Source organism: Coffea eugenioides, chromosome 9, assembly GCF_003713205.1.
Source record: "Coffea eugenioides isolate CCC68of chromosome 9, Ceug_1.0, whole genome shotgun sequence".
NCBI lineage: Eukaryota > Viridiplantae > Streptophyta > Magnoliopsida > Gentianales > Rubiaceae > Coffea > Coffea eugenioides.
The window spans coordinates 33,876,400-33,891,688 of record NC_040043.1 but is presented as its reverse complement, the minus strand read 5'-3'; the positions used below and the strand labels follow the sequence as shown (position 1 = coordinate 33,891,688).

General features: G+C 37.6%; 1 protein-coding gene across 1 annotated transcript; it reads right to left on the bottom strand.

Annotated features, from left to right (window-relative positions):
* Positions 1-243: 243 nt before the first annotated feature.
* On the bottom strand, positions 244-1,014 carry LOC113782462. Its single transcript, XM_027328355.1, has one exon. The coding sequence runs from the start codon at positions 1,012-1,014 to the stop codon at positions 244-246; it is 771 nt and encodes a 256-aa protein (XP_027184156.1).
* Positions 1,015-15,289: the final 14,275 nt, after the last annotated feature.

Sequence of the window (15,289 nt, the reverse complement as noted above, 5' to 3'; positions counted from 1 at the left end):
CATACTGCCACATTTAAAGCATTTTCGTACCGAATTATTTTTCCAGCAATTATCGACAGTGTAATTGCCCCCATAGAAACTACAGGTCTGTTTAATTCCTGTAGTTGACCCTCCACACTGGGCACCCCTCTGGGGCCCTTGCCCTACCTGACCTCTTCCAAAAGTAACCCGGTTTGGGGTTCCTGCGGGTCATGGACCACCCGTCCCTTGACCCATCTTAGAGGGTGGCTCATTTCTCGAGATCTATCCGGCCGTGAAGTTACTCGTGCCAGGTTGCCTCTTTTTTCGGTCATGGAAGGCTTTCACTTGTCCCCTAATTGTCTCAATTCTCTGTACCTTTTCTAGTGCCTGGCTAAATGTATGCAACTGAGCAGCTGCTAATGCCTCCTGAATCTCCACATTTAAGCCTTGAACGAAACGACGGATTCGCTTTTGCTCCGTTTGCACAGATCCGGAGCGAAGCGAGAGAGTTTCGTACTCCGCCACACTGGATGCCCCTTGGCGCAGGCGGATAAAGTCATTCTCCGGCCTCTCTTGTACAATAGGTGGCAAATATTTCTCATTAAATTCCCATGTAAAGTTGACCCACGTCCAGGGGGTCTGTTCCCGCTCCCACGTGGCCTTAATCACATTCCACCAAGTTCGGGCAACCCCCTCAAATTGAAAAACAACAAAAGATATCTGCCGCTCTTCTGAATACCCAAGCGCGGCAAATATATCCAACATGCGGTCCAACCAACCCTCCGCTAAGTCAGGGTTAGGTCCACCTATAAATTTCGGGGGTGCAAACTTTTGAAACCGTTCTAAGGCACGGTCCTCTCCCTCGTGATTACCCGCATTATTTCCAGGGTTTTCGACATTACTCCCCTGGTCCTGACCTTGTTGGTTAGCCATTCGTTCCAACAGGTCGGCCATTCGCTGGATGACGGTAGCTACCTGATCAGGTTCATTCTCATTTTCTCCTTCGGAGCCTCGTCCTCGCCCTCTACCTCTACCTCGACCACCGGAGTCCATTTAGATTCAAAAGTCTATAAATCGAGACATAATGTGTATTTATTAGACAAAATATGAACAAAATAAAGAACACAAGGCATAGGCATAAAAGACACGCAAAAGATTATACTCAAATATATACATATATTTACAAGGTCACACCAAAAGATATACAAGTTATCCGATATCCGGTCGGTACAAAACTCATTAAATACATGAGCACTTTGGCTCCAAAAATATAGTCAAGCAGCAGATAACAAAAGAAACCAGCCATATTGGTTATAACAAAAACATGTCAGATGTTCAAAGAAAAGTCAAACAGCGGCCCTACGCGCCTCTCCTAGGGCCCCAATCCCCAACAGAGTCTAGAGTGTCCACCTCATCCATCGGCTCTGGACCGATAGCTCGTGGTGGTGCCTCCGCGGCCACATCTAACAGGACCTCACAGTCCAGCATGATCCCCTGGGCCCTCTCCCTCAGCTGCCCCTTCATAGCGAAGAGGTGCTGGTGTGTGTTGTGGAGCTGACGACGAAAAGCGTCCGTCCTCTCCTCCTCATCTCTGAGGCCCTGCTCCAACTCTCTAATGCGCAGAGCCTGACCATGGTCCATCTCCCTGGTCTCCTCCAACTGTCTAGCCAAGCGATCGGCCGCCTTCCCCAGGCGACGTCGCTCGTCGTCCACCGCCAGCACGACCTCGTCTGGGTAGCCAAACGTGTGTCGGCACTCACATGGCCGATTCTGCCGACCAAAAGGTGAATACAACGTATACGGCCCCCCAGGCCTCCTCTGGAATCGAAGCACACGCCGGCGTAACACCTGATTCAACGGGCCCCCTGCACTCGGAGGTCTCAGCCCTAGTCCAGATCCACTAGGTTCCTCGGCCTCCATACCTACAATACTTATTTGGTCAGTTCTTCTTCAGCATTTCATCTTAAAGTATACCATCCATCTTAACTAGAATCACATATTCCTAATGCCTAATGCCTATCACGTATGTCCCAATTGTCCAAGTCTTCTAATTTAAGCGCTCTGATACCACCTGTGACGCCCCCACCTCTTCCAAGGGCGAACCCGAGGGTATCGGCAGAACGCCTGCCTAACTCGCGCCAGGACTCAAAAACACAAAGCAATTAAAACTAGATAAACCAAAAGCGTACTAGTCAATCGATATACAACCCCAAAAGAGTTCTATTTATATCCTCAAAAGGAGTTATCTAGACTACTACATTATCCTATGCTAGTATTCAAAAGTAGAAAGTAGACCCAAAGAGGGGTCCTTATACAGATCACCAAAACAAGAAGAAACATCTTAGTTGTCCGGCTATTACAAACCGAGCCTAACTATTCTAGTGATAGTGCCAAAAGTTCCCCGCGTCGGCTCCTGTTAAGGAAAACAAAGGGAAAGGGGTAAGTTATATGCTTAGTAAGTATACAGGGGTAAAAATGTAAATTTACATTAAGACGGACAATTACGTCACAAAGATGTCGAATCGAAAATATAAAAGTAACAACACAAGTTAAGGATACAGGTTGGCTCCAAAGCCACGTCATATGTCATGTGTGACCTCCTGTCGACACTCCGTCGACCACCGGTAAGGGTCCGTAGAACTCCACTTGTACTCCCACCTAACACCTTATCAGCCTCACTGGCCAGTCACCTCACGAAATGGCTCGAGCAAACGAAACAAAATTGAACTTGACTCATAAGCTCGGTTCACAAACTTGGTTCACAAAACCACAAACTTGGTGACCTTAAGACTAGGTTAGACTTGTGATACCCCAACTTTTAGTATACTATTGTTGTTTAGTCTAAAAAAAAAAATATTACGCTTCCTTTTGTTTATTTTTATTTTAAGACATTGTTTTGTTTTAAAGACTAGAAACCCTAAATTCTAATAAAAAAAAATCCAAGTTTTACTTGTGACTACTCGATTTTCTCAAATCTCTCATATTTTACCCGAAACCCTAACTGGAATCAAGGGAATTGTAAAATCCCTCACATTTTTCTTAAATGTCCTTTTATTTGGCGTTATTCCTTTCTAATAACTTTACTACTCAATCACCCCACAATAAGTGCAAATGAACCTATAAATTAGGGTTTCATTTTTCATTTTTTTAAATTAGCGTGAATTAGGGTTTTATGCCTATCCGTAGTGTGACTATCCGGTACGAAGTGTGGATCAAATTTGGTGATTAAAAGTGATATTAAGTGTGGGATTAGAGGTGATAATAATAAGTTAGTGAATTATAAGTTAAAACCCTAGTATACGCGATTTAAGGAAAATCGAGTTGAACCAACGTGTACCGTTCTCTACCGATGGATTACACCACTTGACCACCACATACCCTTGATATTTTTGCAAAATATCTCCCTCATCCTCAGCCATGTAGCCGAAATATGTGGGCCAAAATGCAAGGAAAAGAAAACAAAATTTTAGTTGGTTTTGGTGGTGACAAGTGTCGGCCACCTATGGTTCCTTGACCAAGCCAAAATCCTACCTTCTTATCATCCATTTTGCTTCATTTTTCCTCATTTTTTTTCTGGTTTGGCCGAGAGCAAGTAGAGGGAAGAGAGTGAGGAGAGTTTTTCAATTTTTAACCTTGAATCCAACCAAGAAAAACTAAACCGATTAATGACTAGTTTGGAAGCTTGGGAAGCTTAAGGAACCAAAAATTTCAAGGAGAGGTGGAGGATCATTCTTGCAAGCTCTTGTCTTGATGTATAATGGCTGATCAACCATTCTTTCTCCATTAATCATGATTAAGTTGGGTATTAAAGTTAGTATTGTTCTTGTGATGCTTCTTCCAAGTGATTTTGCTGATTAGATGGATGACTTTTGAGTTAGGATTTCTTGTGGGTTAGGTGTTGTATGATGTATATATCTGGTATATAATCTTGTAAAGGAGATGGTAGTGGTAGTTTCAAGGTAAAAATGTGAATTATAGCTTGAATATAACAAAATTCCAGATTTCTGGAAATTGTAGCTTCAGTTCTGTCTGGTTCCATTTTAGTATGTTAGAGGCCGAATTATGCTTAGTATAAAACATGAAAGTTGTATAGAGTGATGTTTTATAGTTTCCTACAAAATTTCAGCTCAATCGGAGCTACGTAGCCTGTGAAAAGATAAAAATACCCCTGACTCTCATAGGTTTAGTCCAATGGCCAGTTTTGATATTTCACACCATTAACCGTGTCTGTTCACCCTGATGTGTACTGAATTAGCATTTACCCAAAACACAAAAATTGTAGGGCTATGTCTTCTCTTTCCAACGCCCCTGGAATCACCTCGTTTGGACTTCGGTAGCCTGAGTTATTGTTGTTTAAACGTAGTGCGGTTAACTGACCTGTTTGTGCGCTTCTGGTTTAGTAAGTCAAAATTTTGACCTAGATACACTACGAACTGGACTAGGTGATCTTCATCAAAGTTGTAGCTCTCAGCCTTAGCGTCGAAACGGTATAAATTGCACTCCAATCTGATAGGCGTAGCTTCGGTTGTGTCCGTTAAACAAAACAACGTCAAATCTGTCTTTTGCTAAACTTCATTTGCGCACATGCCGTTAGCTTGATTTTGTACTTGTATGCCCTTGAGCCTTTTGAACGGCTATTGAAATGAGTTTGTTTTGTGTGTAACTTTGGGTTTGATTGAAGAAAAGAATGAAGCCATAAATGGTTGAAAATAGGAAAATACAAAGGGCGTGCTGCTCAAATTTACGCTCACGGATAAGGTAGACATACTTGTAGCTTGAGTATGGGTTAAGAGCGATTACCACTTGAACTATTTAGGATATTTGCGCCTTCTTTTACCGAGGTATATAGGTAAGGATTTGGCTGAACTTGTACCCTTGAGAAATACAACCATGACTACTGGAAATACGTTTTCCTTGTACTTTTGATTCAAATGGCATTTTCAAGTATAAATGTTACAAAGTTATATAGTTTGAAAAGCGAGCGAGTGTTTCACGAATATTCTCCAAGTGAATTTTCATTTCTTGATTCTTATTGAACGAAACGTCTAAGTTTCGAACCTTAGTCGATTTTCAAAGTTCTAAAACAAAGTTTTATCGCAGATTTGGACTCCAAACCCGGAGTATAACCCAGACGTGATTACTAAGGGCACTTTATTTTGGTGAGTGCTTCCAAATACCTGATTGAACTGGACACTTGTTTCCAATACTTGATCAATATGATTAAATGATATATGATTGGTTTGATCGGACAAGAGTGTACTTTATCGCACTTGCCCTTATTTGATATATACTTGTTTATTGTTGAAATTGATTTGATATACTTGTTTATGACGTGCGCACTTCCTGGAATTCCAGAAAGCCTGCGGCAAGTTACTCGAGTCAAGCCGGCAAGGGCTTGGTCGATTGGGTAACATACCCTGGGTCTCATGTTTGTCGAGTGGAGTGATACTCGAGTATTACCACCCGTGTTTATTAAGGATTTTGGGCCCAGTAGGGGGTTTGAATGGTGGACGGAGAGTAGTGTAAGTGGTGTTCTACTGGATTGGTTACTTACTTGAAAGTTGACGGAGTGTCAACTATTACGTGATCAAGCTCCTAGTGATGCTTTGGGAATTTGGCTCCTGAGAGCCATTCGTATCCTTATACTTTGAGATGATTGTTGTGACAGCCCCACCTCACCCTAAGGCGAACCAAAGGGTTCGGCGGACCGCCTGCCCAACTCTCGCCAGGACTCACTCACTCGCATCAATTAAAATAAGGTGCAACCTCAATAATAAACGAAATAACGGTTCCCAAGTTTGGAACATACAAATACATTCAGGGGGCGTTTGGTAAGAGGGTATCGGATTCGGGGAATGGAATGAACCCCATAAATGGTGTTTGGTTCACTGGAATGGGAATTGAAATCTTGGAATGATTTCTAAAAATTTGGTGTTTCTCCATTCCCAAGTATTTGGTGGGTTTTATCCGATTCCCAAGTTTGATTCCAAGAAACAAATCCAATTACATATTATAATTATACAATGATATAATTAATATTTATATATATTATATATTATAATATATACATATTAATATATTATAATTATAATATTAGTACATTATATAAATATATATTATAATTATTTAGTTAAATATAATATATATTTATATAATATATATTATAAATTATTAATATTATATTATAATATATTTATAATATATATGTATATTTATAAATGCATATTATATGTGCATATGATTATAATATACACATGTATATAATATTAATAAATTATATATTTATATTTATATTTAAATTTATTATTTTAAATACAATAATATATAATAATTACTATATCTAATATTAATATGCATTATACTTATATAAAATATGAGTACAATTAATATTTATATATTATATAATTATAATTATGTATTTATTTTATAGCGTTTGTATAATTATAATTAATTATATATATAATATTTAATTTAATTAGTTACAAACTTATAATAATGATGTTATTGTATTATATAATTATATATTATAATTATTTAGTTAAATATAATTATACTTGTATAATATATATTATAAATTTATTAATACTATATAATATTAAATTTATAATATATATGTATATTTATAAATGTATATTATATGTGCATATAATTATAATATATACATGTATGTAATATTAATAAGTTATATAATTATAATAATTATTATTTAAAATATAATAATATATAATAATAACTATATTTAATATGTAATATATATTATATTTATATAAAATATTAGTATAATTAATATTTGTATATATTAAATAATTAAATAATTAAATAATTATATTTAATTATATATATAATATTTAATTTAATTAGTTACAAACTTATAATGATAATATTATTATCTAAATTTACTAATACATTTATACTAATATATTTAATTAGTGAAAATTTCTTATATCACATTTACAAAGAGCCAATAACTATTATTTACGATAGAATTTATAATATATTATTATATTCCATTCCGAAAGAGTCGACGAACCAAACATCAATTATAATAATGATACACATTCTAGGTATTTGAACCAAACAAATGTATTGGAATGAATGACCTCATTCCAAACCCAGGATATCCGATTCCGAATCCGAATCCGATTCCGACGTGCGAACCAAACACCACCTCAATTCTATCCCAACCACCCATACAGTCCCAAATACATCAAAAGAGTTAAGGGTTCTCAGTACATTCAACCCTAATCGAGCGGCTAGTGCAAGTACAATTACAAAATTCAAAACAACTAGACTACGCTAGTCTGTACACGTCTCACGCCTCGCTCGTACCCCACGTAAGGAAAACAAATGGCGTGAAATGAGTTAAAAGCCCAGTGAGGTTCCAAATAGCAAGTTAACCCTTATTTAAAAGTGCAAGTATCACGTAGCAAAGTAATGAGCATGAATAGTTCATAAAAGTGAGCGATAATACTTCAAGTAGCAAATCTCAAAGTGAGCGAGTGTAAAAGTTTTTCAAAAGAAATAATAATCCAATAAACAATAATCACTCCAAAGTATAAGGATACGGATGACTCTCAGGAGCCAAATTCCCATTGCATCACCAGAGCTTGATCAAGTAATAGTTGACATTCCGTCAACCTTCAAGTAAGTAACCAATCCAGTAGAGCACCACTTACACTACTCTCCGTCCACCATTCACACCCCCAACTGGGTCCAAAATCCTCAATAAATACGGGTGGTAATACTCGAGTATACCGATTAGTCGAGGAGATATCACTCCACTCGACAAAACGAAAGAGCCATGGTTCGTTACCCAATCGACCAAGCCCTTGCCGGCTCGACTCGATTAACTAGCCAATGGGGTTTGGGGTCCCCAAAAGTCGATGAGGTAACACTCCAATCGACTGAATTAAAATCAAAGTATGGAGACGAGAATGAGAGGCACCTCCCACTCGGATAGAGTGTGGTACATACTGCCGCTCCACACTTACAAATCAAGTACAAGTATATCAAGTTAATTGCAACAATAAACAAGTAGATATCATATTAGGGCAAGTGCGATAAAGTATACCCTTACCCGATCAACAAATCTCGTATCATGTATTTTCATGGATCAAGTATCAAAACAAGTGTTAAGTTCAACCAGATATTTGGAAGCACTCACCAAAAGTCTAGTGCCTCTCAAAAACACGTTCAGGTCCAACTCCTTGGTTGGAGTCCAAATCTGCGATAAGATATCATTTACGAATGTAAAATTTTCTAGAGTTCGAAACATAGGAGTTTCGCTTCAAGAAAATCAAGTAAATGCAACTCGTTTGAATAGTATTCAAGATACTTATCAAATTCTAAGAAATTCATACTCGCTCTTAAGACTTTGAAACTTGGAAACAATTATACTTTGAAATACCATTTGGGTTGACGAAATGGAGAAAAGTATATCTATTAGTCATAAATTGCATTTTTTCAAGGGTACAAGGTCGGCCAAGTTCTAACTTATATACCTCGATAAAAGAAGGTGCAATATCCTAGATGGTTTAAGTGGTATTTGCTTTCAAACCTTACTCAAGTCGCAAGCATATCTACCTAGTTTTCGAGCGTAAATTTGGGCAGCACGCCCTTTGTATTTACCTATTTTCCAGCAATTTATGGCTTTATTCTTTTCCTCAATCAAACCCAAAGTTACACACAACATAATCTCATTTGATTAGCCGTCCAATAGGCTCAAGGTCATACAAGTACAAAATCAAGCTAAGAACACGTGCGGAAATGAAGTTTAACTTAGGAAACAAAAGGCATATTTGACGTTGTTTTACGTAACAGACACAACCGGAGCTACGCTTATCTGATTGGGGTGAAATTTATACCGTTTCGAAGCTATGACAGAGGGATATAACTTTGATGAAGACTACTTAGTCCAGTTCTCATCCTAACTAGGTCAAAGTTACAAAAACAACCCCAGATTTTCCAGTTCGAAGCTCACTGTGAAATTCAACTAGCAATCCTGATTCATTCAATCATATCTCAGCACACACAACTCCGATTCAGGTAATTCCAAAGCCATTTGAAAGCTAAGATACAAGGCTATAATTCTTAAGAAGATATAGACAACCAAATCAGTAGTATTCCCAGTCAAACTAACCAATTATAGAAGCTGATTATCAGTTTCGGACAGAAACAGGGCAGCAGGGGTATTTCAGTCTTTTCACAGGCTACGGAGGTCGAATTGGGCTGAAATTTTTTAGGAAACCATAAAATATCATTCTCTACAACTTTCATGTTTTGGGCTAAGGATGGTTCGGTCTCTAACATACTCAAACAGAAACGGGCAGAACTGAACCATAAGAAACCGATATTCTGGAAATTTGCTCCATTCAAGGTATAACTCTCATTTTAAGCTTGAAACCAGCACTACAACCTCATATACAAGCTTATATACATCATATACCATCCATACAGCAAGTATAAGAAGAAAATCATTCAAACCCAAAGCTGAAATTTTACACTACAAAGCTGGAATTGACCAAATCTACTACTAAACCATGAGATCTATCCAACAAACCATAACTTTCACTTGTAAACCATTAAGTAGTACAACCATGAACTAATACCTTCCTTACCTAGGATTGGAGAAGCACAATAGCCTCTAGGAAGCTTGAACCACCAAAACTCTCCACTCCAAGATGGCAATCCACCTTCCTAAGCAACTTCCATGGATTATTTGGTGAATCTATCGGTTAGTTTGCAAGATTGAGCAAGAAATGGAATGAAGTGTTTCTTTCTCTCCTTTTCTCTCCTCACTCTCACAGCCAAATGTGCAGAAATGAAGAAGAAATGCAGCCCAAGGAAAGATAAGAAAGCAAGAAAAAGGCTTGGTCAAAGTTTAACACATGTCACAATTTGATTGGTGGTCAAAATTTTCTTTTCTCTCTCTTGTTTTTTGTCCAACTTTTCGGCTGCTTTATCAGATATTTTGGGGCTGATTTGACTCAATTAATAGCAAGGGTATTAAGGTAATAAAGTGGTGTTCACGTGGTGCACTCACTCGGTAACAAACGGTGCACGTCGGTTCTACCCGTTTTTCCTTAACTCGCACGTACTAGGATTTTTACTTATAATTCACTAACTTATTATTCTCACTTCTAATCTCATATTATTTCTCATCTAAAACTCACTCTTAATTACTAAATTTAGTACACAAACCTCCACACTTAATCACATTACCAAAATACGTGAAAACTCTAATTTACACGAACTATAAAACTAAGGGTAAAACTCTTAATTCTATTCTTTATTCTAACCCTTGAGGATGTAAATAAGTAGTATAGCTATAATAAGGTAATGTATTTCAAATAAAAGGGAATTTTAAGAAAAATGTGATGAATTTTACAATTCCATAGTTTAAAATTAGGGTTTTGAGTCAAATATGAGAGATTTAAACACAACCTGTTGGTCACAAGTAAACTAGGGTTTTAAAGTACAAGTAGGGTTTCTAGTCTTTAAAATAAAACAATATTTTAAAACAAAAATAAAATAAAGAAACCGTAATATCCTCTTTGAGACTAAACAAAAACATTATCCTAAAAGTCGGGGTATCACAATTGTTACTTGTAGTGTTATTGTTTCTTTTAAAACTTTACACTCGCACATTTTGAGATTGCTACTTGAAGTGTTATTGCTCACTTTTATGAACTCCGCATGCTCGTTACTTTGCTATATCGAAAACTTGTACTTATAAATAATGGTCAATTTGCTATTTGGAACCTCACGGGGCTTTTAGCTCATTCCACACCATTTGTTTTCCTTACAGGGGTACGAGCGAGGCGTGAGACGTGTACATACTAGCGTAGTCTAGTTGTTTTGAATTTTGTAGTTGTGCTCGCACTAGTCGCTCGATTAGGGTTGAATGTACTGAGAACTTAAATCTTTTGATGTATTTGGGACTGTATGGATGGTTGAGATAGAAATAAATGTATTCGTATGTTCCAAACTTGGGACCCGTTATTTCGTTTATTATTGAGGTTGCACCTTATTTTAATTGATGCGAGTGATTGAGTCCTGGCGAGAGTTGGGCAGGCGGTCCGCTAAACTCTAGGGTACGTCCTGGGGGGAGGTGGGGCAGTCACAGATGGTATCAGAGCTACTATTGAGCTCGTGTCGGGAGAGGGTTCTCGGACTGTGGGGATTGACTTGTTAAGTGTGGAACAATTGTCTATTGTTGGGGACCTTAGATATGTATGTTGGGTAGGAATCTCTAATACGGGTGATTTGCTCTTGAGCCTGGCCAGCTTGAGTGGTGAATTATTATATTTTCGGATTCTTGTCCCCGAGTACCAAAGAGTAATACCTTTACGATAAGTTGAGATCTCGAGTAATATTAGGATAAGTTTGGATGACGAAAGCCAAGGCACGGGGAATGCAAATAATCTGGACTTGGGATATATTGAAGATATTAGTGAAAATTGGAACCCTTAGCATCCAAGTGTACGTACTTGGTTGTACTTCTTCAAGTTTTGATTAAGTATAATGCCTGAGTAATACCTAGAGTTAATGTACCGTAGGATGTGTTAATTGCTATGATATGTATATAAAGAAAGTATGTTATTTTCAATGTGTTTTGAAAATGCTTTTATTTTCTTATACTTATTTACGAATAAACATATGAATTTACGAATAAATGTATGAATTTCGAGGACGAAATTCTTTTAAGGAGGGGAGATTGTGATACCCCAACTTTTAGGATACCATTGTTGTTTAGTCTAAAAAAAAATATATTACGCTTCCTTTAGTTTATTTTTATTTTAAGACATTGTTTTGTTTAAAAGACAAGAAACCCTAAATTCTAATAAAAAAAACCCTAGTTTTACTTGTGACTACTCGGTTTTCTCAAATCTCTCATATTTTACCCAAAACCCTAACTGGAATCAAGGGAATTGTAAAATTCCTCACATTTTTCTTAAATGTCCTTTTATTTGGTGTTTATACCTTTCTAATAGCTTTACTACTCAATCACCTCACAATAAGTGCAAATGAACCTAAAAAGTAGGGTTTCACTTTTCATTTTTTTAAGTTAGCGTGAATTAGGGTTTTGCGCCTATTCGTAGTGCGACTATCCGGTACGAAGTGTGGATCAAATTTGGTGATTAAAAGTGAGTTTTAGATGATATTAAGTGTGGTATTAGAGGTGATAATAATAAGTTAGTGAATTATAAGTTAAAACCCTAGTATACGCGATTTAAGGAAAATCGGGTTGAACCGACGTGTACCGTTCTCTACTGATGGATTACACCACTTGACCACCACTTCCCTACCACCACATACCCTTGATATTTTTGCAAAATATCTCCCTCATCCTCAGCCATATAGCCGAAATATGTTGGCCAAAATGCAAGGAAAAGAAAATAAAATTTTAGTTGGTTTTGGTGGTGACAAGTGTCGGCCACCTATGGTTCCTTGACCAAGCCAAAATCCTACCTTCTTATCATCCATTTTGCTTCATTTTTCCTCATTTTTTTTTCTGGTTTGGCCGAGAGCAAGTAGAGGGAAGAGAGTGAGGAGAGTTTTTCAATTTTTAACCTTGAATCCAACCTTTTGAGTGCAACCAAGAAAAACTAAACCGATTAATCACTAGTGTGGTAGCTTGGGAAGTTTAAGGAACCAAAAATTTCAAGGAGAGGTGGAGGATCATTCTTGCAAGCTCTTGTCTTGAGGTATAATGGCTGATCAACCTTTCTTTCTCCATTAATCATGATTAAGTTGGGTATTAATGTTAGTATTGTGCTTGTGATGCTTGTTCCAAGTGATTTTGCTGATTAGATGGATGACTTTTGAGCTAGGGTTTCTTGTGGGTTAGGTGTTGTATGATGTATATATCTTGTATATAATCTTGTAAAGGAGATGGTAGTGGTAGTTTCAAGGTAAAAATGTGAATTATAGCTTGAATATAACAAAATTCCAGATTTCTGGAAATTGTAACTTTAGTTCTGTCCGGTTCCATTTCAGAATGTTAGAGGCCGAATTAGGCTTAGTATAAAACATGAAAGTTGTATAGAATGATGTTTTATAGTTTCCTGCAAAAATTTCAGTGCAATCGGAGCAACGTAACCTGTGAAAAGATAAAAATACCCATGACTCTCATAGGTTTAGTCCAATGGCCAGTTTTGATATTTCACACCATTAACCGTGTCTGTTCACCCTGATGTGTACTGAATTAGCATTTACCCAAAACACAAAAATTGTAGGGCTATGTCTTCTCTTTCCAACGCCCCTGAAATCACGTCGTTTGGACTCCGGTAGCCTGAGTTATTATTGTTTAAACGTAGCGCGGTTAACTGACCTATTTGTGCGCTTCTGGTTTAGTAAGTCGAAATTTTGACCTAGATACACTACGAACTGGACTAGGTGATCTTCATCAAAGTTGTAGCTCTCAGCCTTAGCGTCGAAACAGTATAAATTGCACACAAATCTGATAGGCGTAGCTTCAGTTGTGTCCGTTAAGCAAAACAACGTCAAATCTGTCTTTTGCTAAACTTCATTTGAGCACATGCCGTTAGCTTGATTTTGTACTTGTATGCCCTTGAGCCTATTGAACGGCTATTGAAATGAGTTTGTTTTGTGTGTAACTTTGGGTTTGATTGAGGAAAAGAATGAAGCCATAAATGGCTGAAAATAGGAAAATACAAAGGGCGTACTGCCCAAATTTACGCTCACGGATTAGGTAGACATACTTGTAGCTTGAGTAAGGGTTAAGAGCGATTACCACTTGAACTATCTAGGATATTTGCGCCTTCTTTTACCGAGGTATATAGGTAAGGATTTGGCCGAACTTGTACCCTTGAGAAATACAACCATGACTACTAGAAATACGTTTTCCTTGTACTTTTGATTCAAATGGCATTTCCAAGTATAAATGTAAAAAAGTTATATAGTTTGAAAAGCGAGCGAGTGTTTCACGAATATTCTCCAAGTGAATTTTCATTTCTTGATTCTTATTGAACGAAACGTCTAAGTTTCGAACCTTAGTCTATTTTCAAAGTTCTGAAACAAAGTTTTATCGCAGATTTGGACTCCAAACCCGAAGTATAACCCTGGCGTGATTACTAAGGGCACTTCATTTTGGTGAGTGCTTCCAAATACCTGATTGAACTGGACACTTGTTTCCAATACTTGATCAATATGATTAAATGATATATGATTGGTTTGATCGGACAAGAGTGTACTTTATCGCACTTGCCCTTATTTGATATATACTTGTTTATTGTTGAAATTGATTTGATATACTTGTTTCTGATGTGCGCACTTACTGGAATTCCAGAAACCCTGCGGCAAGTTACTCGAGTCGAGCCGGCAAGGGCTTGGTCGATTGGGTAACGAACCCTGGGTGTCATGTTTGTCGAGTGGAGTGATATCTTCTCAACTAATCGGTATACTGGAATATTACCACCCGTGTTTATTGAGAATTTTGTGCCCAGTAGGGGGTTTGAATGGTGGACGGAGAGTAGTATAAGTGGTGTCCCACTGGATTGGTTACTTACTTGAAAGTTGACGGAGTGTCAACTATTACGTGATCAAGTTCCTAGTGATGCTTTGGGAATTGGCTCTTGAGAGCCATTCGTATCCTTATACTTTGAGGTGATTGTTACTTGTAGTGTTATTGTTTCTTTTAAAACTTTACACTCGCTCATTTTGAGATTGCTACTTGAAGTGTTATTGCTCACTTTTATGAACTCCTCATGCTCGTTACTTTGCTATATCGAAAACTTGTACTTATAAATAATGGTCAATTTGCTATTTGGAACCTCGCTGGGATTTTAACTCATTCCACGCCATTTGTTTTCCTTACAGGGGTACGAGCGAGGCGTGAGATGTGTACAAACTAGCGTACTCTAGTTATTTTGAATTTTGTAGTTGTGCTCGCACTAGTCGCTCGATTAGGGTTGAATGTACTGAGAACTTAAATCTTTTGATGTATTTGGGACGGTATGGATGGTTGAGATAGAAATGAATGTATTCGTATGTTCCAAACTTAGGACCCGTTATTTCATTTATTATTGAGGTTGCACCTTCTTTTAATTGATGCGAGTGAGTGAGTCCTGGCGAGAGTTGGGCAGGCGGTCCGCTAAACCCTAGGGTACGTCTTGGGGGGAGGTGGGGCCGTCACAGATGGTATCAAAGCTCCTATTGTGCTTGTGCCAGGAGAGGGTTCTCGGACTGTGTGTTGATCTTGATCCCTATCTTTTGATGTTTACAAAACAAATGGATGATACTAATATTTCTTCATGATATACTTTCAATTATGAAATTATTTGATTCCATGAACAAGTACAATTGA

Excerpts from the sequence above, each read along its gene's own strand:
- LOC113782462 (XM_027328355.1), bottom strand. The coding sequence starts at position 1,014 with ATGGACTCCGGTGGTCGAGGTAGAGGTAGAGGGCGAGGACGAGGCTCC.